We start from the raw sequence: 24361 nt of genomic DNA, 5'->3' as shown, positions 1-24361 counted from the left end.
CACTCCCCCCCCACCCCCCACCCCACCGCGCATGCGCCGTGCGTTCTCTCCCCGCCCGCGGCGCCCTGTGACGCGAGGCGCGTAAACAAAGCGGTGCACGCTGGGAAGGGGGAGCCGTTGCTCGCAGGAAGAGGTGGCCTCCATCTTAGGCGCTGGACGTGACGCGGCGGCGGCGGGATGGCGGCTGATAGTCGGGAGGTAAAAGGTATGTGGTGGTAGCTGTGGGGGTAGTCGCTAGCGCCCAAGCAGGGGGGATAGTTTGGGTCGGGGGGGGACCCCTCCCTGCCTGAGCTGTTCTCCCTCCAGGGAGCCTATTTGGTTGCTGACTCTGGGCCTTCACCCTGGGAGATGTCTGTGAGGAGAGCGGAGGGGCGGCGGGGTCGGGAAGCTCGTTTTGAGGAACATTTTTATAGCCTTTAGGCGTGGCATGTGGGAAAATGCTCCCTGAGGTACCGGAGGGGACGGGGCCACTGCGGCCGTAACGCTGAGTCCCAGGCGGCTGTGGGCCCACGGCGAGGAAACATGGGCAGCCCCAGCGGAATGAGTTGGTGGGCAGTAAGTTCATCGATATAATCCATGAGTTGCCGCTGGGCAGCGTCTCGCAGAAAATATCTGCTGCCTTTTATTTCTGCTTAGATCCCTGGTCGCATTTGCTGCATAACTTTTTTGCCGAAGGACATAGTTACTTTAGCAAGCTGGCACTGTTATATTATTTTGGTGATTTATTTTTTTTTTTTTTTTCCTCGGCTTTGCACAGTCGATTACGTTTTCTGGGCACTGTGGGTTAATAAATTGGAATTAAAAGAATTTAGTGTTTCCAGGGTGATGTGTGTTCAGAATGCTCAGGACTGCTTATGGCTATATGTGGAAGCTGAAGTGATCCACCTGCTGTATATGAGGTTATGTGAGTCAGTTGTTGCAAAATAGTCTATTTAAGAAGTAACAATTTTAGATGTAGAATACTGCTGGTTTGTGCTTAATGCAGGTGATAATATTATCAAAAAGGTAAAAGATCACTGTGATGCTGTGGGTTTCTATGGAAGGCCTTTCGTGTCAAGTTTTTCTGCAGGATAGATGTCCATAAAACATCAGAGTGGCAAAAGTTTGTTGTGCCTAATATTTCTTATGAAATTAAGTCATGTGGAAAATTCCCACTGGATTTTGTTAGAGCTGATAAGGTTATTTCTGGTGTTTGATTCTTGAGGGTACTATTGTAGGACTGGTGGGGTAGGGTGTGATCAAGTTGTGTTGAAACAGAGGTGAGCTTCCACTGTGGATGAGCAGTGAAAAGGGAATGTTTAGTGTTGTCGTCTGTAAATTTCTATTCATATCATCATTTATATTTGTGAGCTTTAATTTTTGTGTTGTTTTTTTGCTGTGGTTGAAGTTGATCTTTAATTGTGGTCAAGTAATGAGTAACGTACAAATTTTATCTTTCATATTTCATTTTCTGTCTTGTGAAGGGCTGATTCTAACTGAATAGCAGGTGTGATTGCACATTTATTTCTAATGAATTTATTTCTCTTGTAAATGCGATGTTATTTCTGTGCTTCTTTTTGGAAGAGAAATGCTGTTTCACAGCTTCAAGGAAGTGGAAATAAATCTCTTTTAGTTTGAAATTGCTTGGTCTTATCCCCTCTGTTTGCCAAATGAGATTCTTGCTTGGACCCTTCCATGAATAGATCTAACTCTTATGGCTAGCAGAGGAAAAAAGGCCTCCCCAGGTTACTTTCCTGCTGTTTCAGGTGAGTTAAATTTGTTCATGGAAGGATCCAACACACCCCAGAGTCCACAAAAGAAGAGTTGCAGGAGAGACAAGTTGGGAGTGTCTGTAATTGAAAGGACTCATTTGGACCTTCACCCGTCAGCAGTGATGAACTGTAAGAGATCTGTCCTCTACTGTTTTTCTTCTTTTTCTGTATGTTTCCTGATGCTTACCTTGATTTCTCTGAGGTAATTTTGCTCATTGGGTTGAACAGTCACCGTTCAGTGAGTGGAATCATCCTGTCAAAGTCAATAGTAGTATAAGTGATGTGAGTGAGAGATGGGAACTCTGTGTTCAGGTTGCCCTTTTTGCATCACTACGATGCTAAAGAAATCTAAAAAAAAAAATATTTTTAAATAAATCAGATAGATGCATGTACAGAATCAACTGGTAATGACCCTTCCTGCTTCCGTCTTCTGAATACTTTTTTGAGATTTCAGTTATAAATCAGGCCCATCTCACCTGGAAAGAATTTATCAGAGGGTATAGCTTATTCCAGAGACTTGCTTATTCCATTAAACTTTGATTATGTTCTCCCTTATTTCTGAACCATCTGATACATGAGCCTTAACATCTCCGAACGCTATTGCAGCAGCTAGGTTAAATGTAGTTTACTTGAGTGTGCTGCTGCCTCACCAAAAAGGAGACAAAGTTAAGGTTCACTATGTATGGTCTGAGATGGGCAATATGTTTGATATTCTAAGCCTAGTGCACCTCTTTTTTCACTAGTCTCCAGTAACAGAATCTTCTGTTCTTAACTTGCCTAGTTGTCTGGGGGGCAACAGAATGCAAGCCAGGGAATTGCAGCCTGTGTTTAGCAGTTGCACAGCCGTGAATCTGACCCTTATTTCTCATCAGTAACAGCAAGAATATTTGATGTGGATATATAGGTATACAAACTACAAACATAAAGCTCTGTTCCTGAGAGAATTGTCACAGAGTTTCTTGTTATATTTCAATGCCCTCTAACTGTAAACTGCCAGGGAAAGGCTTGATCCTCCTCTCTCTGCACCACTCTCTTTGTATCAGCTACAGCAATCGTGCAGTTCAGGGACAATTTCTGCATTCCCCTACAATGCAAAATGCGGAGAAAAGCCAGCAGGAAAGCTGGCACACAGGCTGACTTCAGATTGCCTGTTAGTATTAGAATTGTATCTCTACTATCTAACTTTTATTTCTGGTGTGGATTGTGTCTTTTTATGTCAAGCTGTAAAACTTCTCCTATGGCACAGCTCAAAATTTTGAGATAGGCAAGCTGCCAAACTGTGGAGGACTTTGTTTGCTGCTTTACCCTGAATTCAGCCAGCAGAGGAGTCCTTACCCACTGCTTTATAATATTGTACAATGCATCTTCTACAGATACTGTCAACTAGTTGAATCCTTGGATTTGCTCTGCTTTCCTGAAGACAAGAAAATGGAATCGATCATAGTATAAAGTGGAAAGAAGTAAGAATTGCAGAGTTTAGGAGAATAAATATGAGATTCTGAAATTAATACCTATTCTATTATTTTTCACTTTACCTGCTTAGACTTAGCCCACTCTTAATTTTAAGTCATGGGAATATAGATCTGCTGTTTTAGAGATAATGAATCCTTCTGCCAGAATTGTCATGTATCCCTGTTGGTTTCAGACAAAGTTAAATAGAGTCAGAAACTATGACAAGTTTTAAAAGTGATGTGACCAAGTGTGGTCATTTACTGCTTCTAGCACAAAGTTTCTTAAACTTTTGCTCTTTTTATCAAGGTGAATCAATTGTGGTGTTTTTTCAAAGCAGCTCAGAATTAATTATGCAGTAAATAGCTGCTACTTTCCCCTTTGCCAGTGGAGTGACCTAGCTTATGTTCTTGTTAATTTGCCCTGTTGCATGTTTTCTACTTGTAGGGGGACCTCAAAATTCGCTCTCCCAACCCAGCAATTAAAAGAAAAATACCAGGGTGGGAGGGGAAATAATTGAAGGTGCAAGTTCTTCGGGATTTTGGTGAGGGAGGTCCCACCTCTTTGCTTATGGCACTCAGGCTATCTCGACATCTCCTGTTTTTCAAATTCCGTACAGGTTTTTGTGTTAAGCTTTCATTTGTAGGCCAGCTTCTCTGCAAAGCTAGGGTGACATGGGCCAACTTGGACCTTATTCAGAGGTTTATATGGATCCTGTGATGTACTTGATTTCTTGTACTGATTTTGCTTGGTCCTTCCAACTGAAATTGTGGAAATAAATCCAGAAGACGTTAATTTTTGCCTTGTGGCAGATCTGTAACCTTAAAGAAAACGGTTGGGTTTGTATTTGGTTTGTAAATATTAGTTCTACTGTGGTTTACATCTTCAGACTTTTTATAGTTGGTTTAAAACTTTTTTTGGTTTGTTTTCAGATGGTGAACTCAATGTTCTGGATGACATTTTGACTGATGCTCCTGACCAAGATGATGAGTTATATAACCCTGACAGTGAGCAAGATAAAAGTGAGAAAAAGGGTAGGTGACTTTGGCAGTGGATATCTTACAGGAATGTAAATAGTAAGAAACATCTATCCGAGTCAGGTTGGAGTCTTTGAAGTAGCAGGTATTGTGACCTGATTCAAAGAGTTCCAAAAAAATCTTTATTTCATGGGCAGCTGCTTTTTAACTTGATTTTCCGAACAAACATTTAATGAGGTTTCCTTTTGTCTCAAAAGCAGTTGCTGAGTCTGGCTTGTTGTGAACGTAATTGCTGTGAGAAAATGACGGCATATTTGGTTCAGTTAAGTGGAAATGGACCAAGGGGATCCCAAAGTCTGATTCCAGCTCAGTTGTTAGTCTGGCTTTAGGCCATTCCAATAAGCATTCGATGTAGCATTTCTCTATATAAAATTAGGAAAGCACCTACCAAAGCCTAAAGCAGGGGTGTCAAACTCATCTTCACCAAGGGCCACAGCAGCCTTGCGATTGCCTTCAAAGGGCCAAATGCAACTTCGAGACTGTATAAATATAGGAGTTGTTTGACACCCGGGCCTTAAAGGATTAGTTGCTCTCTTAAAGTAATAGATATATGTTTTAAGCATCCACTGTTTTGAGTGTTATCACAAAGCTTAAAACTGGAAGATGCTGTGTATGACTGCAATGCAGGAATTACCAAAAGTAGAGAAAGTAGGAGTCTCTGCACAGTTTTTAGTTTGATGTCCAAAATAACATTGAATTTGATATCCCTTTGTATTTAAGGTTCAAAAAGAAAAACTGACAGGATGGAAAACGCTGAAACCAAGAGACAAAAACCTGTGCACTCGTCGAGACAGATGATGCCAAAGCCTCCTAGTTCATCAGTTAGCAATAACAAGAGAATAGTGAGTACAAAAGGAAAGCCGGTATCGGAATACAAGACTGAGGAGTATCAGAGATCTGACAGAAACAAGCGCCTAGAGGGCGATCGAAAGACTCGCATGTCGAGCAGTTCCAGAGAACCCTATAAAGGACAACTAGAAAAACCTTGCATGAGGAAGAGGGATATTGATAGAAGGGCCAAGTCTTCTACACCAGATGCCTCAGAGGTATTAAATGTTCTTGCTGCCTTCTAAATTAAACAGTTATATGAGGCTTTTATAAGGCACATTCTCTTAGGACTGTGTGTGCATCCTGACAATGTTATATGAGCGCTGATTCACTTTTTCTTTAAACATCAGAGAATCAGGCATGATATGGATAGAAGACCAAGCAGATCCAGCCATTCTTCTAAAGAAGAGGTGAACTCTGAGGAATATTGTTCAGATCATGAGACTGGCAGTAGCGGCTCTTCTGAACAAGGCAATACAGAGAATGAGGAGGAAGGAATGGAAGAAGAGGAAGATGATGAAGGGGAGGAGGATGAAGAGGTGGAAGAAGATGGGGAGGAGGATGAAGAGGAGTATGAACAGGATGAGCGAGATCAGAAGGAAGGAAATGACTACGACACACGAAGTGAAGCAAGTGATTCAGATTCCGAATCTGCCTCTTTCACAGATGGGTCAGTCAGATCTGCGTCTGGTTCAGATGCATCAGGTAGGTACGATCTAGCCTGCTAGTCTGAAATACCTGGCCCTTGAAAATTGGGCTACTTGGAAATATACTACTTCCTGACCATGTGAAAAGTAAGGCTTAATATGGCACAAGTCAGTAAGGTGTTAATTCTGAAATATCATAGGCAAGGCAAAATTGTGCTGCAGAGTAGTATTACTTTATACCAGAACTGGTGGATATCAGGATTACCATGGTGAAGATTTATATTGTTCTTGATTGCTTTGGCTTTGCTGTTCAATGCTCAAACAATGTTCAAACATTAGAGTTAAAATTTTCTTGGGTATCTTAGAATCATAGAATTGTTTAGGTTGGAAAAGACCTTTAAGCTCATTGAGTCCAACCATTAACCCAGCACTGCCAAGTCCACCTCTAAACCATGTCCCCAAACACCACATCTCCACGTCTTTTAAACCTCTTCAGGGATGGTGACTCTACCTCTTCCCTAGGCAACCTGTTACAATGCCTGACAACCCTTTCTGTGAAAAAGTTGTTCCTAATATTTAGTCTAAACCTCCCCTGGGGCAACTTGAGGCCATTTCCTCTCATCCTATCGCTTGTTACATGAGAAAAGAGATCCACCCCCCCACACCCCTGTGGCTTAGTTTCCCATATGGTTGATTTTAAGCTGGTATCAAGCTGTTCTTTGTTCATCTAGGTGAGCGACCAGGTAGACTGGTGTAGTAAAAGCACCGTCTCCCCAGGGAAGGGTAGTTGAACCCTAACCTAGTGGCTGCCTACAGCACGGGAAATCTAAACCTAAGATGAAGTGATTAACTATTAGGGAAAACTTGGAAAAAAAGAAATGTTTTAAGCAGGAACTAGAAACAGATACTTTGCAGTTATATAGCTGGTCCTAACTTAGAGATAGGAACTGTTAGTGAGGTAAATTCTGCATTGTTTGGAGGATTGCAGTCTCGCACAAACCCACCTTTTGAGTGTAGCTGAACTGTTGCCCCTTAGTTGTCTTCATACGAGCAAACATAAAGGGCTTGGATCAAGTAAGCTTTGAAAAACGTGATCTCAGTATTATAATTGCTGTACAGTGGAGAAACTCTGGTATACTTTTGGTTTGGGCATTTTTTTTTTGTTGGGGTTGGATTTTCTTAAGAAAGGTGCTTGCAGTTCTGTTAAGATTTCTCTTGTGTACCTTTCTTGTCTGAAATCTTCATGGGTGGTCATCCTGCTTAACATAACGCCCTTTTTTTGGCTCAGCTCTGCTGTTTGGAATTAGAGAACAGAAAGGTGTAACCTAAAGACAAGTTATGCTGTTAGATTGTTCTAAAAAGCTCTGTAGTATAAAGTAGTTATTTTGAGAGTGAAGATAATTGCCTGTGTGCCACGGTGTTTTGTTTTCATACCTCTTGCCATTTTGTTGAGCTTGGAGCAAACAGGCCCATCACAGAATGTTAGGGATTGGAAGAGACCTTAAAAGATCATCTAGTCCAATCCCCCTTCCAGAGCAGGAGCACCTAGGTGATGTTACGCAGGTACTCTGTGTTGCAAATCTGGATGAAAGCTGGAGAGAAGGCTGAAACCACCTTTACTAAAACACCTAGGAAATTAATTCTGTCTCTAAACGTTGCACAGAATTACTAGATCAGTAGTGTTAATTTTGTGAATGAAGAGCTTGAGTAATGAACATTTGCTTATACTGTGTGTAATATTTTTTGCAACTAGAATTTTCACATGCAAACCAAATGCTAACTGGACCATTAAATACGTTATTTTCCTGCCTGAGTACTTTTAATCTCAATTTTGCCTACCATTTGTTTAAAATATTGTTTTTATTTGTCATGGGATTTTCGCAGATGAGAAGAAGAAGGAAAGAAAGAGAGCTAGAGGTATCTCTCCAATTGTTTTCGACAGAAGCGGAAGTTCTGCATCAGAATCGTATGCAGGTATTCTTTCCTTTTATTGCATGTCATCCTGACTTGTGTCAAATCTTAATGTGTAATCTAAAATGAACATAACTGTCTGTAGAGATTTATGGGGTATATTACTTTGTATAATTTGGTATTGACTTCTGGCATGTTGTGTGTGGATACTTTTGGGGGGAAGTAGGCTTTCTTGTTACTTTAATGCTCTTCTGTTGCTTAAGTGGAATTTTCACTTTTTTTTTTTTTAAACTTGGAAGATGATGATTCAGTGACTAGTTTTCTGAGTAGGAAATTGTTCAAATACTATTTTAAAAAACAACCAACCAAACCCAAACCAAACAACCCAAAAACAAAACCAAAAAAACAAAACACTCGTGCACATTGAATAGTATTTTTTGTGTGTGTGGGTGCGCGCCAGGAAGCATAATTTGTCATGAATGAAAACTGTATGTGACAAGGCTGTAGAAATTGTATATTATCTCTATTAAGGCTCAATCTGAACAAATGTACTTTGGCTAAACACAGGTTCAGAAAAGAAGCATGAGAAATTATCATCTTCCGTTCGTGCTGTCCAAAAAGGTATCATTTAAATTTGAATTTTTAATGCATGCCCCATAGCAAGCCATTGTCTCTAATCATTAAATTACCTGTAAGTAGTAATGTTCCGATATAAATCAGTTTGAGCACATAATTGTTCTGAGCGTAACAAATGAATCTTGAGCTGCTCTTGAATGTCTTGAGAACAAGATGCAAATAGTTCTGTCACTCCTTGCAGAGGTAGCAGAGCAAAAAATGAATTATTAAATCTGAAAAAAGGAACACTTTAGCCTCCTTTCTTGGATGACTTGTGTTGTTACAAAATGTTACACAGTATTTGTACAAAGATTCTTAAGCAAGGAAGTGAGTCCTGTATATCGGAACATCACTGACTCATGCTGATTTTTATTTTATTTATTTTTTTCTTTACCTGACTATCTAAGTTTTAGTTTTGATTTGGTTTCCCCGGGCATTTTGTGCTCTATGGCTTAGGCTTCAAATTTCAAGTTGAGTGGTTGATTGTGATAATAATGTAGTGGGAACTGGGTGGGATACAGTATATTTTTGAAAGAAGCAAACAAATATCTACACTCAAAGCAACATTTTTGACAACTGTAAATATATACAGTTCAGCTTACTAGACACTTTTGATTTTTTTCAGACCAAACAAGTAAACTTAAATACATTCTCCAGGATGCAAGATTCTTTCTCATCAAAAGTAATAACCATGAAAATGTATCACTTGCTAAAGCAAAGGTATGTTGAACTTTCTTCAAACTGATTGCTTTGTTTTCAGACACATCCCCTTCACTGTAGAAAAGCGTTTTGATATATGCATTATATATCAATATAATATATACCATCACTCAGATCTTGGTAGAGACAAGGATGAAAGCTACTGCTCCATGATTCTTCAGGGGTTGCAATGCTGCTTCCAGTGTAGCCTGGAAAAGTTTCTAGACCATCAGTCATTTCTCTTGACAAGAGTAGAGTTAGAGAGGCCTCAATCTGTTTGATAATGCCCTAGGCGAACCTACTCTGGGAATGCTGTGATGGCATTTTCTCCCTTTCATCGGTACCTGTGTGCATATTGCTGTACTGTCAGCAGCTTCAGAAGGTGGTTTTGGCTTTGGGTTCATGCTATAAAAGTAATTTTCTTCAGTTGATTCAGGGATCTGAAGCCTTATTGCAGAAATGTATGCCTGGCAGTGCTAGTGTAAGGGAGGTCTTTGGGGGAATTCCAGAGCAGGGGAATTCAGCTGTGAGGAATGGCACTAGGCCATTCTGGTGGTTTTGTTTTTGCACGTGTTGTTTGGAACAGCTTCTGGAGAAAACAGCTGATTTGCTGTTCTACAATATACACAGAGTAGATAATTCTATCAATTAAGATTTTCTAGCAATAAACTGATTAAATGCATCTTAAAATTCCTAGACAGGTTTGGCTTTAGGTCTGGTGTGTGCAGTGAACACCATTCTGACTGCTGTTTGCTTTAGGTCTCTAGAGGAGTATATATTTTCTGTGCTTCCAGGCTTGGGGCTGTAACAGTATCCTTATTCCTAAAGTTCTAGGAGCAGATGTGTTGTTTCTCAGTGTACAGGCATCACTGCTTTGCCTTTGCACTTCCTGAAACTGGCTCTTGTGTCATGCCAACGTAGTAAGTTGTTCTAGTTCATGGCAGGGCTTCACAAGCAGCCTAAAGCAGTATACAGCTGACTGACAGCTAATATAATAACTGGAAAAAACAGATAGCTCTCTGATGACTCTAATGAATTGTCAGGATCAGGCAAGCACTAATCTGAGCACAGAGTGGGACATGAGAACATGTCTTCAAGAAAAAAAGGAAGGGGAGGAACATTTCATCTGGTAGCTCCTGGGTGGTATTCTGAGGCTGAAGTTTGAACATCTTAAACCAACATAAACTTGTCTTCTGAGTTTGCCCAGAGAGGTATATTAGGGAGCTGATCTTTTGAAGAGTTAACACAGCAAGCTGGTAAATTGGTAGCTCAGCTTAGTTGATACCCTAAACTAGCCTGGGTTTTGTTATGCATGGCTGCATGTGGCTGGTGAAAAAGAAAAGGTAAGAATTAGCAAGTGGGGATGTGGGAGGCTGGACAAACTGCTTGGAGTTGTCTTGCCAATTTAAAACATCGCTCTGGTGGCTTTCATCTTTCTGACCTTTCTCTAAAAGCGTTTTAACGTCTGCAATCTGTCTTTAACAAACCTGTCATACAAAGAAGGTTGCTGAAGTCTGCATGCCCACCTTTCAGTGTAAATGCTGCTGGTTTTTCATAATTTATGTATATTAGATAATACATGAACTCCCAAAGTCACTTAAAACATAGACTAAAAATACTAAAGACAGATATTGTCATATATCTGCCCATGATTGTCATTACAGCTGAAGCCATACAGGTGGTCTAAATGCACCTGCAGTGTTCAAAAAAAGGTTGAAAGGCCAGTGCTTTAGAAGTTTTATCATGGGGCAGACTAAAACTATTTTCTGAAGGAACTGAATTTAGCAATGCCTTTTGCTTTCCATTATCTTTTATCCCAGAACACTTGTTTGGTCTTGTTTTTGTCATCTATAATATATACTTCTGTTAGCTAAATCACTTGAGGTTAACTCTTATACTTTGTTGGTGGGGTGGGGTGGTTTTTTGTTATTGTTGTTTTAGGGAGTATGGTCAACACTTCCAGTGAATGAGAAGAAACTTAATGCTGCTTTTAGATCAGCGAGGAGTGTTATTTTGATCTTTTCTGTAAGAGAGAGTGGCAAATTCCAAGGTAAGAGAAAGTGAGCTATTATCAAGGTAAGTGAAAGTCAGTTTTATCTGCAATAGCTTTTCTGTGGTGTCTTTATTACAATTCATATTAAATCCTTTAGGATTTGCAAGACTGTCTTCAGAGTCCCATCATGGAGGATCACCTATACACTGGGTGCTGCCTGCAGGAATGAATGCAAAAATGTTGGGAGGTGTCTTTAAAATTGACTGGATTTGCAGGTAAAAAATGTTCATTTATGTTGCTGTTTAGTAACAAGGCATTATAATGTAATTTCTATGTATTACTCACCTGAGTGCTGACAGCTTCCTTTTGAAAACTTGATGCAACCAGTGATCTGTCCTCTAACTTCCCCAAATTCACACCACAATGTTACTGAGTTTGGAACTCAGGTCTGTACCTGACATGCACTGTAGAAAATACTGGGTTTTTAAATGTAGACAAATAATTAGAGTTTTTGATTTTTTTATTTTACACTTGACTGTGGTCCTTCACCGATTTCTTGCACTGAAACCAGAAGACCATATTCTGAAGTCTTTGAGTAGAAACAGCTGGTCACTTGGATAGACAGCTGTGGATAACAGGGAAAAAATCCTGTAAGGACAGTTCTGTCTTCATCTGACATCTTGGTGTCTGACTGAACAAAGAAAACACTACTACTCTAAAATAACATATGAAATAGTACACATATTGCATAATATATGGGACATGAGCAGTATCTTCATTGATGTTACTGAGCAGGTCTTAGAGGAAAGGTTTTAAACCTCTCTTAAGAAAACAGGCTGTATCTCTCCTGTGAGATAAATTGCATGGTTGCATAAGCAGTTGTGCTGGCAGAAAGACTAAATACAGGGAAGGTAATGCTTTGAATTATAGAAAAATCTAGGTTGGAAAGGTCCTCCGGAAGTTGCTGACTCCAGCCTCCAGGTCAAAGCGGTTTTAGCTTTGTAGTTAGGTCACACGCTCAGGGATTTGTTTCAGTTGCTACTGTGAGCTACCACCTCGCATAGAGGTTGGTCCGCATGTTCAGGTGGTGAGATAATAAGCAAGCATGATCTCAATATTGTACAGAGACAAAAAGACCTCAGCTCTTTAATAAGATAGGCTGTTGTAGGACGGACTACAGTAGTTAGTTTTGGAATAATTCAAAGTGAAATCTTTAATTCATACTAATTCATTACTAATACATAATATGTAGTAATACATTAATTCAGAGACTTTACAGTTAAAGGGGTAACAGGATTTTTCTATATGTAATGTCCTGCTGTATGCATTTTTAATTTTTTGTTGTATAAAAAATAGAGGCAAAACTATAAATTATGCCACTTGCATATTTAGGCGTGAATTGCCATTCACTAAGTCTGCTCACCTGACGAATCCTTGGAACGAACATAAGCCAGTAAAGATTGGACGTGATGGACAGGTTTGTTAATTTTTCCTTTCTATAACCCACATCTTGTAGTGCCTGCTTACTGCTTTGTATGTACGGAAGATTTGGAATCTTTTTAGATAGGGTACTTGCAGTTCTGTGACAAAGGCACTCAGCTTATTTTGAATGTTTTTGGGGAAGAAGGAAATAGAAGACAACATGTTTTTACAAGGGCATGTAGTGAAATGACAAGGGTTAATTGCTTTAAACTGAAAGAAGGCAGATTTAGATTAGCTGTAAGGAAGAAATTCTTACCCATGAAGGTGGTGAGGCCCTGGAACAGGCTGCTTGGAGAAGCTGTGGATGCCCCATCCCTGGAAGTGTTCAAGGCCAGGCTAGATGGGGCTCTGAGCAACCTGGTCTAGTGGAAGGTGTCTGTGCCCATGGCAGAGGATTTGGAACTAGATGAGCTTTAAGGTTCCTTCCAACTCAGACCATTCTATGAATATGTGGTGCCAATTTTATTGGCATTTTTGTGATAAACAGTGTTTGGTGCTTGAAAGCTATGTGGTATTTTGAGTTTGAAATGTAACATGCCTTGCATTATATGGTGTGCAAACATCTATAGCGTCAGTTTTCAACATGTTCTGATATTTCCAGGTGCGTTCCGTGTTGCACTTTTTTATCTGCTGTATTGCTTAAGGCATTGGTTCTACCATTATAAAGTATATGCTAAGTGAATTGTATGTGGGGTGGCTGTGTCCTGTCAGACATAACAGAGTGCTGCTGTCATCAAGTAGCCCAGCATCGACTAATATACAGAGTTCTACTTTCTTAGGCCAAGATGGGAGGCTGCTTAATCTTCCTACTGTCTGGAAAATGTAAACTCTGTGCATTATTTTGCCTGTAGACAATGGTTTGTTGGGTAACAAAAGTAAACGGTATTTTCTATCTTGTTTTTATTTTAGTAAAAATTTTAAAAAATCAATTAACTTTGTTTCTGTTACATGATTAAGGAAGTGGATTTTCTTTTTTAATGTTTTGTTCTCTTCACTGTAGAGTTCTGAATGTGGGTTTTAGTATTCTTTTGTAAAATTGCTGTAGTGTTGGGTACTGGGCAGGCATTGTCTGATGCTTGCTCTCCCTGCTTTTCAACTCAGACTGTTTCCCAAAGTGGTTGTTATTTATCCATTTACATTTTGTGTAACCCTGAATGGATCCCTCTTTCTGAGGATGTATACACCGACCTTCTTGCATTTATGATATCCTTTGGGAAGGTGTTCCCCAGGCCTGCTAGACACCAAGTTGAAAAAGCACTTTTTTTGATTGTTTGGTACCTGGTTGCTGCTAGCTTCCTTTGATGGCCCTGAGTTCTTATACCAGGAGAGGGAGTGAACAAATTGATCTGTGTGCCAATCTCTTCCAGGCAACTTGTGGTGTCGGACACTCCCATTGTATCCATCTTGTCCCATGTACCCCATGTATTCCTTTTTTATTCTAGGCTGAAGAGACCCATCCTGCTCAGTTATTGTATGTAGGAATTGTTGCCCTCATTCAGTTACGCTTGGTGCCCTGCTTTGAAACTTTTTCTCTTCTACTGTCTTCCTTTTTTTAAGATAAAGAGTTCAAAACTGCACCCGGTATTTCAGGTGTGTGTGGAACATGAACTTTCATTGTGATATAATGTTTTTCTCATTCTGTTCCTTTCCTAATAATCCTGAACATGCAATTTGCTTGTTTTGACTGCTGTCAAGCATTGAGCTCTTGTTTTTTCTGGACCTATCATAGACTGAAGAACTCATTTTTGAGCAGTAATAGACAACTTCGTCAGGCCATGGCTTTATATATGAAGCTGGGATGGATATTTTCCTACATGTGTCACTTTTCTCTCTGTAATAGGTGATAATTTTCTTTGTTGAAAAACAGTCCTCTGATTTTGTAGCAAAACAGTGATGTGGCCTGCATGTCTCATGGGAAGATATGGTTGCGCCAAGTTTCGGACTATTTTATGAAAGTTCTAAGTAGTTCCTAAAGAGTGAAGGGTAATGTAAGTAAATTTGCGCTGTCTCTAGTGATACTGAAATAATTTTCAAGTGTATTTTATTTTTTAATGTTTGTTGTCACTGTATTTGGGGAGAGTTACATTTCTTTGGTTTATAAACCACTACTGAACTTCTAACTAATTCTAGGAAATTGAGCCGGAATGTGGAACCCAACTTTGTCTTCTCTTCCCTCCTGATGAAAGTATTGACTTGTATCAAGTCATTCATAAAATGAGGCACAAGAGAAGAATGCACTCACAACCCCGATCAAGAGGACGCCCATCCCGTCGAGACCCCATTCGGGATGTGGGAAGGTTAGAAACGTTCTTTGGACTGATAATAGGCACATGTATCAGAATAACGTGATGGAGGAATGTGATTCGTCAAAGCTTTCCCTGCGATAAAGAAGAGAGAAAATCCTCAAATCAAGCTGCATGGACAAGTTTGTGGCTTCATTGAGGATTTCACATGGTTCCCCAGTCTGTCATTTTTCAAGAGGAAAATGGGGATCTTTCCTTTTGCAGAAAAAAAGCTCTTAAAGTGCTGTCTAGTTTAGACTAGATCATTTCTTGAGATAATGCAATGTGTAATGCTAGCTGTAGGTAAGCTTGGCTTGATTATGAGCAGGCTAGATGGAGAAAAGGAAATATTTATATGCCAAAAATGTGTTAATATCTTGTAAAAGCCTTTTCTTTCAGGTGTGTCTCTGGAGATAAGCCCTATCAAATATGGGACTTTTATAAGGATCACTTAGAATTTTGCAGAAGATGCCGCCTCATTTTGGGGATAAAATATTTAAGTTATTTTGATATTCAAGAGGAGCATTATTTGGACTGTTTCAAATTTTGTCACCGTGATGTGTTAAACCCATTGCCAAATATTCTCTAACATGGTAACCACTGAATTCACACATCTTGCTGAGCTTCTGCCAACAGTAGGTTCTTTTCAAAAGGGATCAAGTGGCCCTTGGAGACCCGGCAACAAACCAAAAGAATGGCTGTTGCTGTGTCTGTTTATACAACCTTTCCAGATGCTGGCAGTACCTGTGGACTTAAAGTGTTTTTAGAGGATCGACATGGTTATTGATCACTGCTATATGAACTTAACATCATTTTTCCAGAGAAAAAAAGGGGGTTTAACTTGTTACAGGATTGGAGAAGTCTTGACAAAGAACTGATATTGGCCATTCTGCCAAACACCTTTTCCCTGTGTAGCCACTTTGCATACAGACTGATGTATGGTTTGGGCTGAAACCTTTGGTTAGGTTTCCTCTTTGTGGAAACATCGTGTGGTAGGTACAGATACCCAACAAGAGTCCCCATTTCCTTGAGCTTAAAAAAAAAAAAAAGGACACTGTAACAAGTAGGTAGGAGGAAACCTGGCAGCACCCCCCTTTTTTGGCTTTAAAGGACTGAACACCGAGATGCCTTTTGAAGTTAAGCTAAGAGGTTTCCAGTGCAATACAGTATATACAAGTGAAGGTTTTGCAATGGACTGCAAACTATACATTTAACACCACCACACCTTCTCAAGCCTGCCAGGGCCTCCATTTATGTGTGTGGCTTACAGCTTAAAGTCAGTAGTTGGACTACTATATGAACTGTTTCTATCATATTTTATACCGGTCGTAAATGCACTCTCAAAACTACAAGAAAGCGGTATGTTTATTCTTTACACCAGCTTTTTATTTTCCTTGATCTGATTTTGCTGTAGATGCACATGTTTTAGTTTTTGGGCTTTTTGCTCATAGTAAAGAATCTGCTTTCATTTTAAAAATATTAGTAACGGGGTATGGTGGGCTTTAAATACTGAAGTTGGGAAGGGGGAGGAGAAATGACTTTTTATAAAACTAAAAGCTACATGAGCTTATTGCTCAATGAGCAAATTGCGTAGTAATTAAGCAATTTTAGAAAACGTTAATTTCTTGTCTTTGTCGTAAGGAATTATATTGCTGGGGTGGGGGTGGGAATTAATTTGCAGCTGCTTTGTCTTGAGAAACATTGTTATATTAGCATTGGAGTCTCCCATTAATGTTCATGTACCTCAATGGAGCAAAATCAGCAGTCAGTTCTTTAATAAACATAACAGTCAAACGGAATGTAACTCTTTTATAAGCAAGCTTCCTCCCTGAGAGCGGAGTTCTTAAAGATAGCATTTTTCTGGAAAAGAGCTGGCTGTGTTGAAAGGAGCCCCAATTATTTTAATTAGGACTCTTAAGCATTCTTAAACTTTCTGTAAAAGGCACGAATGAAGTGCTGATAAATTGCCTAGAACAGAAGTTGTTAGAAATAATGTTATTGGCCTACCCGTTTAGAAAAGCTACAGTGAAAGAGTCGATTTCACAAAGCATGCAGAGTTTTATAAATAAATGTTATAGAACTAAACCTTTTACCTCATAGCTAGCAAATACAGCAATGTCCATGTCTTCTGACTATAGTGATACATTTTGCCATCTATTTTCACTGTCTTTAGTGATGTAAATTCTTCCATTATCCAATAGGTTGTTTAAAAATGTAGTGTGGAAAGTGTGATGTTAAAGCTTAAGTCTGAATTTATTTTAGGCAAATCTGTTACAGTTTGTTTGTTATGAAGGTACAGTGGGGTAGACTTTCTTCCTTAACTATCAAAGCTCCTGTAGCCAGAAAGTGACAGTGGAGGGTGTTTAATCAGACTGTTCCTGATTATTTGAGTTCAAATTTAAATCTGTAGAATGTTTTGAAGCAGCTGGAATTCAGAATGATTAAATGGAGATCCTGGGCAGCTCAAGCTATTCCTGTGAGGTATTCTGCTGTGACAAATGCTCCAAGCAACCTTGTTTAATCTCTGATATCTAATTTGTGTAGGCGTCGACCAGAAGATTATGATATTCATAACAGCAGAAAGAAACCAAGGATTGACTATCCCCCTGAGTTTCACCAAAGACCAGGTTAATATCTTACCATGAAGATTTCTGTGCACCAGTTCACAAGTGTTTTCTCTTTCAGTGTATCCTCATAAGTAAAAAAGTAAATATTGTTATGACCAGGATAGAAAAAATGGAGCTTGTCCCAGGTGCTGCCTGCTGGTTTAACCCACCTCTCACACAAGTTGGTGACACTGTTTTGCTGCTTTGAGGGAGAGAGCTGAGTTAATCTAGACAGAGCCCTTTCAAGAACCTCAGAATTGTTGTGAGCGATCCTCTCAAGCGTTTTGTTAATGTGGGCTAGTTTGAAATGCCTGAGGACACAATAATTGGTTTGACCTACTTGTCAGTGCACAAATCATCAAATTAAAGTGTTCACCAGAAGTTTCCAACTGGGAAAATCAGCTGAGAGTGCCTGACTAGCAGCCTGTGTTTAGAGATGATATTCAATTATGATTTCAGAGAGAATTTTTTTGACAAGCTTGAGATGAGGGACGGGAGGGGGAAGTTTCACTGCATTTTACAAGAGGGTCTAATTGTGAGTTTGAGAAAGAGATTTTTATTGTTCTCTGGAAAGAAATGTTTGCTGTGGTAATGCAGAAACAACACTAGTAATATCGCAGATTTTTTTTTCTTTTCAGAAAGCAATTATGAAGAAAATGTCACCAAATTGTCATCTACTGAGTCTTGCTTCACTGCTATTAGAAATACATATGCCATTCCTTCAGTAGCAGATTTCTAAATCTTTCTTAAGAACCTACCCTCATTTGTTCAGCTTCACTGCAAAGCCTGTGTTCTTGGATAGAAAAAAAGTGGTGTTGCTGCTCCCTGACTTTCCAAGACCCTTGTTTGTAGTATAGAACAATTGGGGTTTTTTTAATAATGAAGCTTGGAAGCATTATTTTATTAGCATGCCTCGTGTTTTACACCATTTTACTGAGCTCTTAAAAGTTTACTTCCTGGGATTTACCAAAGCTGTAACAATTCTTCACCCTATGGGGCTTTTCCAGATGTTTTTTAGGTTGCTCTTAATTTTCTCTGTAACATTGTGTCCAAAATCTATTAGGAATCAGCTCTGAGAGTTGATCAGATGAACAGATTCTGTTAAATACAGGGCTAATAAGTAGTTACAGCCCTGTGCTGACTGCACTGCCAAGGGACCATACCCTTCAAGCTTGTGGGCATTCCCCATTCGTTTGGCTAAAATTCAAGTCTTTATTTGCACAGATAACCCCTTGCATATTTGTTTGTACTGTATGAAAGTTCCTATGGATATATCTATATTATTTTTTTGTTACCATATTATGCTATTTTTCCGTACTGTCTGCAAGAAGTTGTAAGTTTTTGAGAGTTATCTTGAAAGCGAGGGTAATGCTAGGTAGGTACAGCTTTGTAACTGGCACAAAATGAAAGGGTAGTTTCTAATGTGTGTATTTTTTTAAGACTGTTGTCATGAGATGGTAAATTGAATTAATACTGCTTGATGTTCGAACAGGGTATATAAAGGATCCCAGATATCCCGAAATAGACAGGTAAGGTGTGTTCATGCTATTCATTTTATGCCCTGGTGACTTGTCTTTATGGATAAATTGGATTTAGTTCTACAAATTTTTGTTCCCAACAGACGATTTTCAGGAGTTCGACGAGATGTATTTTTAAATGGGGTAAGTTGGTGCATGTGGACTTTTGGAGAACTTTTTATATTCAGCTTTCAGCGCTTCCAAAGAACACACATCACAAATATTAATATTACTGTCTTTCATTTTAGTCCTACAATGATTACGTGAGGGAATTCCACAACATGGGACCACCACCACCATGGCAAGGAATGGTTTGTGTCTTGTTGAATTCACTTTTTCTCTATAAAATATGGCTTTTTTTGTTCCCCGCTGGAGAAGCCTAGAAAGTCGGATCTGCGCTCAACTCTTCCCTTTTACTAAAATGTATCTTTGCTGTAACTACATAAAAATATTAGGGTAAAAATTATTTATATCAATTATTTTGTAATCTGCTTAGCTCTTGACAGTAGTCCAGCATTCTAGTAAGTCATATGGCAGCAGGAATCTGACTTGATTCGAACCTATGAGAAACTGAAAGCCCTGAGGAAACAACAGAGTGCTCCTTTAGCCCACGTAAGAGAGTATGATGAAATTCTGTATTCCACTAAATACTCATAGTAATTGGCTTTCTTTCAAGCAAAAAATGCATCAAAGAGGTGGACTTGCTGCAGAGGCTCGTGGAACAGCCTGACATACTCTGGTGTTACGCAGTGGCTTGCTTTTGGCTGTAGCAGTGACACACGCAGGAAAACAGCAGAATGTACTGCACAGCGGAGTCAGAATAAGTCTTGCTGTTTTGCAGCCTCCGCTGAAATGCACTTCTTTTCCAGTTAGATAAGCACATGTACGAGTACATAAGTATAGCACTAGATACTTGGAAATTAACAGATAATTCGCTTATGCTTATATTCAACTGTTACTTTGCCTTCCATTTGTCAGGAGGAATGGTCATTATAACTAGTTACTTTGGTTATACTTAGTAATTCTGGCCCTGAGGGTCCTGATTTCTAATAACTATAATGAGTCTTCTGGCTCTTGGCTATACTGTGAATGAGCAAAAGGCATCACCAGATGTGGAGATGCTACTGTAGCCTCTCATCTTTAGCAGCTGAAACACAACTCTGGTTTGTCATCACTGAAGGAAGTGAACAAAGTGGTCAGACTGGGAGGAAACTGATTTTACAAACCCAGCTAGGTCTCCACATACTACCCTGTTTTCTCCCCCTCTTACCCATTCTGCATGCTGTCCAAGTAGTCATCCTAAAATCTAGCACTTCCATGTATTTCATTTTTGAACAACAGCATGGCCAGAGATGCTTTGGTAATATGGGAAAGCAAGGCTTTGCTGATTGAAAAGATGGAAGAGCCAAGGGATGTCTTGATTTAGAGAAAAAAAAAATCTGCTAGCCTTTTGTCAAACAATTTTTCTTGCCGAGTAAGTTTGTTCATTTAAGATAGGAATATATACATAAGGAACAGCCCTAAAAAGACTTGTTTCTGTAAGAGCTCACTAGTTTGGATGAAATTCATATTCTACATGTATAGATCTTAAATGTGGTTGGTTTGATTTTGATTTTTTAAGTAGCCAGAGTTTATCTGCTGTATAACTTTGGGGCAGATATGTTTGGGGTTTGAAGAGGCTGTTGGCCGAACTTCCATGAAAGCAACATGAAAATATTCTGCTGTTCAGTTAGGAGGCTGTGATTAGATATCTGGGTGTCATGTTTTCTATCTGAATGAAAGTAACCTCTGCTCTTAATTCCCAGCTCTCAGCCTTGCATGCATTCCCTTGTTTGGGTGCACTCAGCAATCCTGTAACTTTTCTTGTAGCCACCATATCCGGGTATGGAGCAGCCACCACACCACACTTACTATCAACACCACGCGCCTCCACCTCAGGCTCACCCTCCTTACTCAGGACATCATCCTGTACCACATGATGCAAGATACAGGGACAAACGAGTAGTAAGTATCCACAAAGACAGAGCGGGGCAGGGGGGACAAGTATGCAGGCCAGAGGGGGAGCAGGAGGAATTGGGTACAGATGTAGCCTAACCTGAGATTTGTTGACTTTGAAAATACAGGTTTTAAAAGTGCAGTTTAGTTTTCCTTGGAAAAGTCAGTTATTTAGATCAACTAGAGGCTTCTGGCATCTTTGAAAAGGCTCTCTCTCCCAGGTGATGTAGAAGTGCCAAATTCCCAGAAACTGAAGTGTTTGCTTAACATGTCTTTCAAACGTTTTCCATGTGAACTTTTCCTGCTGAAGCCCACTTTGAACAAGGACACACCTGTGATGTTACTTGCATTCATGCACAGCAAATTACATTATCAGCAGAAAAGTTTGTGGTTTATAACTTTACGGGCACATCAAAAAACACAGCAGATGATTAAATATTTTCTCTTAGCTGGTTTTGAAGGCTGCTTAGCTTTCAGTTCTGCTGCTGGTATCTGGCATTTGAACTTCAGCTTCTGCACAGTGGAAGCACAGACATGGTGCAGCCCTGAAGATGAAAGAAGAAACTTGTGCTTGTGGATGGTGGACATAATTTTTTTTTTTTTTTTAATACTTGGCTTTCCCAAGAGTTGCAGCCAGTTCTGTGGATAAGGGAGGGTGTTTTAATCTGGGAAAGAAAATAAACAGCTATCCTTTCATCACAGCACGACTATGACATGAGAGTAGATGACTTTCTTCGACGCACGCAAGCAGTTGTCAGCGGTAGGAGGAGCAGGCCCCGGGAGAGGGACCGAGAGCGGGAACGGGACCGTCCTAGAGATAACAGAAGAGACAGAGAACGTGACAGAGGTCGTGATCGGGAAAGGGAGAGGGAGAGGATTTGTGACCGGGACAGAGACAGAGGTGAAAGAGGTAGATACCGAAGATAATCTATCTGGACCCCGTGCTCACTTGAAACAAACAAACAAAACTTGTATTTTTTGTGTGTTTACAAGTAGTACCTTTTATTTTCAGCTGTCTGCGTGAAGTTCATTGTGTAGAAGGATTTATAACAACCCTCTCTATTCCAAGCATGCAGTGAACTATGAACTGGAAAAACTCAAATCGGCCAAAAATAAAATGCATAAAGCTGACACGCAACTTGACGTTTCTGTTGGAGCAGAACAGGAAACAGCTAAGAATGTAGATATTGGTTAATTCTCAATAAGCATTCATCTACTTAGTGACTTCATTCTCAGTTTTTGAATACTGATGGATAACTGCCTTTTTTTTTTTTTTTTTTTCTTTTTGCTTTCATGTTTTCTTCCTGTAGTTTCACATGGTTCGGTGGGAGAATGCTGCTATCAAGTATGCAAATATTGAAGTATGATTTTTTGACTATATGGCAGTGTTGTAGCAGCCTTTTTTTTTTTTTATTTCCCTCCAACCTCCTCCTGGTTTTTAACCCTGTCTGTAAAGTCAAGTGTTTTTTCAGTCTTCAGTGATTAAAGCAATATTAAGAAGACACTACTGATATCTAATTTTTAACCTTTTTTTTAAAATCTTCCCAAGTTCAGTAACATTTTGGTCAATTCTCTTGTCTAGTCTCCTTCTAAAATGTACATGTTGCTTGGAATGTTCACAACCTGCGTGTGTGGAACTAGAAAAATATTGCTGTATTCTACATTGCTACCATTTTTATATATATATATAAATAAATTGGTAACTGTTCAAATGATTAAAACTCCAGGTTGGGTTTCTTGGGTCTTCTAAGCCTGACAGCTTTGATAGATTCTGGCAGTTCTAGGGAATTATTTTTGTTCAAAAATAGTTTAAAGGGTCTTGTGATAGGTGAAATTGAAGGCTGAATTTAGGAAAAGGGTGGCTGAAATAACAGGTAATTTCTTTTCTGTTTCCACAGTGAAGTAGCTACTTATAGCTCCTGCAGATAATCGGAGTTATTGAGGCTCTACATGTTTAATTTAATCAAATGATCTTTGAGTTATCGATAGGCTGTCCTCAGCTGTAGTCATTCTTATCTGCCAGGAGTGCATTAGTCCTGTGACTTCCAGACTCGTACCCCATCTGCTTTGTAGTGATTACCATGTCAATTGTTATTTCTCTTAACTAGGAATTACCTGATTCTACATGCTGATGGTAAAACTGTGGAAAAAAGGCAAACTTGTAGTGGAAGTTGTTTAGTTTCTTCAGCAATTTCCTAGTTTGCAAAACTTGTATGGGTAGTATGTCATCAGTGGACTTCTTCATAACCTTGCTTCAGTACCTTCTCATGTAACAAAGCCAGGTTTCACATGTGCTTCCTCCAACACTGCAGAGCTGAGTAGCTGTAGCTGTTTCTATAAACTGCGATATACAGTTGGCCCCACAGTGTGACAGTTGTGGAAACATGTTTTTGAGATCTGACAGTAATATGGGCTCTGAGTAAGTTACAGAGAAGAAGCACCTCCTTGAAGTAACTGCAGAGCATTTTCTCTGCCCAGCTTTTTCCTGCTATCCTGTTGCTGTGCCCTGTGTTATCCTGATGTGACCAGTGTCTGCTGTTTGTGTTGGGAGCTTTGCTGGCCTTCTGACAGAACCAACACCCTCAGCAAGTCTTTGGCTTGTAGAAGCTGGACAGTGAGTGCTGTTAGTGATGCAATGTGCTATAGAGCTGAACCTAGGGACCTAGCTCTGTGAACCTTTCAGATCTGGGCCCTAAATGTTGTGCTGTTCTACTTTGCTTTTTATGCATATGTCTGCGTATCATTCCATCATCACCATAGGAACAGTGTACCAGAAGTGGGTATTACCGTGAGAAGCACTTTTAAGAGCTATGGTGTTCTAACCCCTCTTTAGTTTGGAAGCAGTTTATTAAGCTTTTGTATGAAGATATTTAAGCAGCCCTGAAGCTGAAGCTATTGACAATGCCAATAAAAAAGTTAACACAGTAATTATTAAAACAATTATAACATGTCTTCTCAGCCTGTTTTGTTTGAAAACAATTCTGCAACATTCCAGAATACAGCAAACATCCATTAAAATTTGAGCAAGTTCTTTCTTGAGTAAGCTGACATGGCCACAGAATAGCCTTACCTGGAATAGGAGGGCTAAACTAGCATTGTTTTAGTAAGCTTTCATCAGTAAGTGCATCGTGAGCAAGTTCTGCATGTACTACCACTCTTTTCTGAGCCAAGAGGAGCATTATTTTCCCTCTCAGTATTTCAGGAAAGGCAAGGGACTATTGCACCATTCACACATGTGATGTTACTTGCTGGCATGTTCCATCTCTAGAGGTTTTCCTGCATTTCTCAGGTAATGTAGCTCAGAGGCATTTGTGGGTTAAGATGGGTAAGCTGCTGCCACACAGAAGCTGTTTTCACACCCCTGTAGTGCTGCAAAACTGCCCGTGCAGTATGACTCTAAGCATATACTGAATGGAAAAGAGAAATGGTTCTCAGAAAAGTAGTTTCCCTGCTTGTTTTAGGACTCTGGTCTCTGCTCACTCCCCAAATAGTGCATTTGTAAAAAAGTGATCCAGCCTTCACCAGCCACTTGCAGCTCCCAGTTTTTTA

At 39.7% G+C, this 24361-nt stretch overlaps 1 protein-coding gene across 10 annotated transcripts; it reads left to right on the top strand.

Moving 5' to 3' along the window:
* The first annotated feature begins 65 nt into the window (after nt 1-65).
* YTHDC1 (YTH N6-methyladenosine RNA binding protein C1) lies at nt 66-23751 on the top strand. 10 transcript variants are annotated; one of them, XM_082052133.1, is made up of 19 exons: nt 108-205; nt 1746-1880; nt 4133-4234; nt 4958-5283; nt 5416-5770; nt 7597-7686; nt 8191-8244; nt 8864-8958; nt 10879-10987; nt 11088-11205; nt 12323-12407; nt 14543-14709; nt 17239-17321; nt 18793-18829; nt 18922-18961; nt 19066-19128; nt 20687-20821; nt 21515-21722; nt 22123-23751. In XM_082052133.1, exons 1-19 carry the CDS (start codon nt 178-180, stop codon nt 22170-22172), a joined length of 2280 nt encoding a protein of 759 aa, XP_081908259.1. In that variant the 5' UTR covers nt 108-177; the 3' UTR covers nt 22173-23751. The 10 variants fall into 10 exon arrangements, with proteins under 10 accessions (XP_081908265.1, XP_081908266.1, XP_081908267.1 ...); XM_082052135.1 differs by lacking the exon at nt 22123-23751 and adding an exon at nt 21825-21943; XM_082052134.1 differs by lacking the exon at nt 1746-1880 and adding an exon at nt 3125-3211 and having other exon boundaries at nt 125-205.
* Nucleotides 23752-24361: the final 610 nt, after the last annotated feature.

This window comes from Streptopelia decaocto, assembly GCF_964273445.1.
Source record: "Streptopelia decaocto genome assembly, chromosome: 4".
Lineage (NCBI taxonomy): Eukaryota > Metazoa > Chordata > Aves > Columbiformes > Columbidae > Streptopelia > Streptopelia decaocto.
Note: the sequence above shows the minus strand (reverse complement) of the source record. Positions and strands in the feature narration are given on the sequence as shown.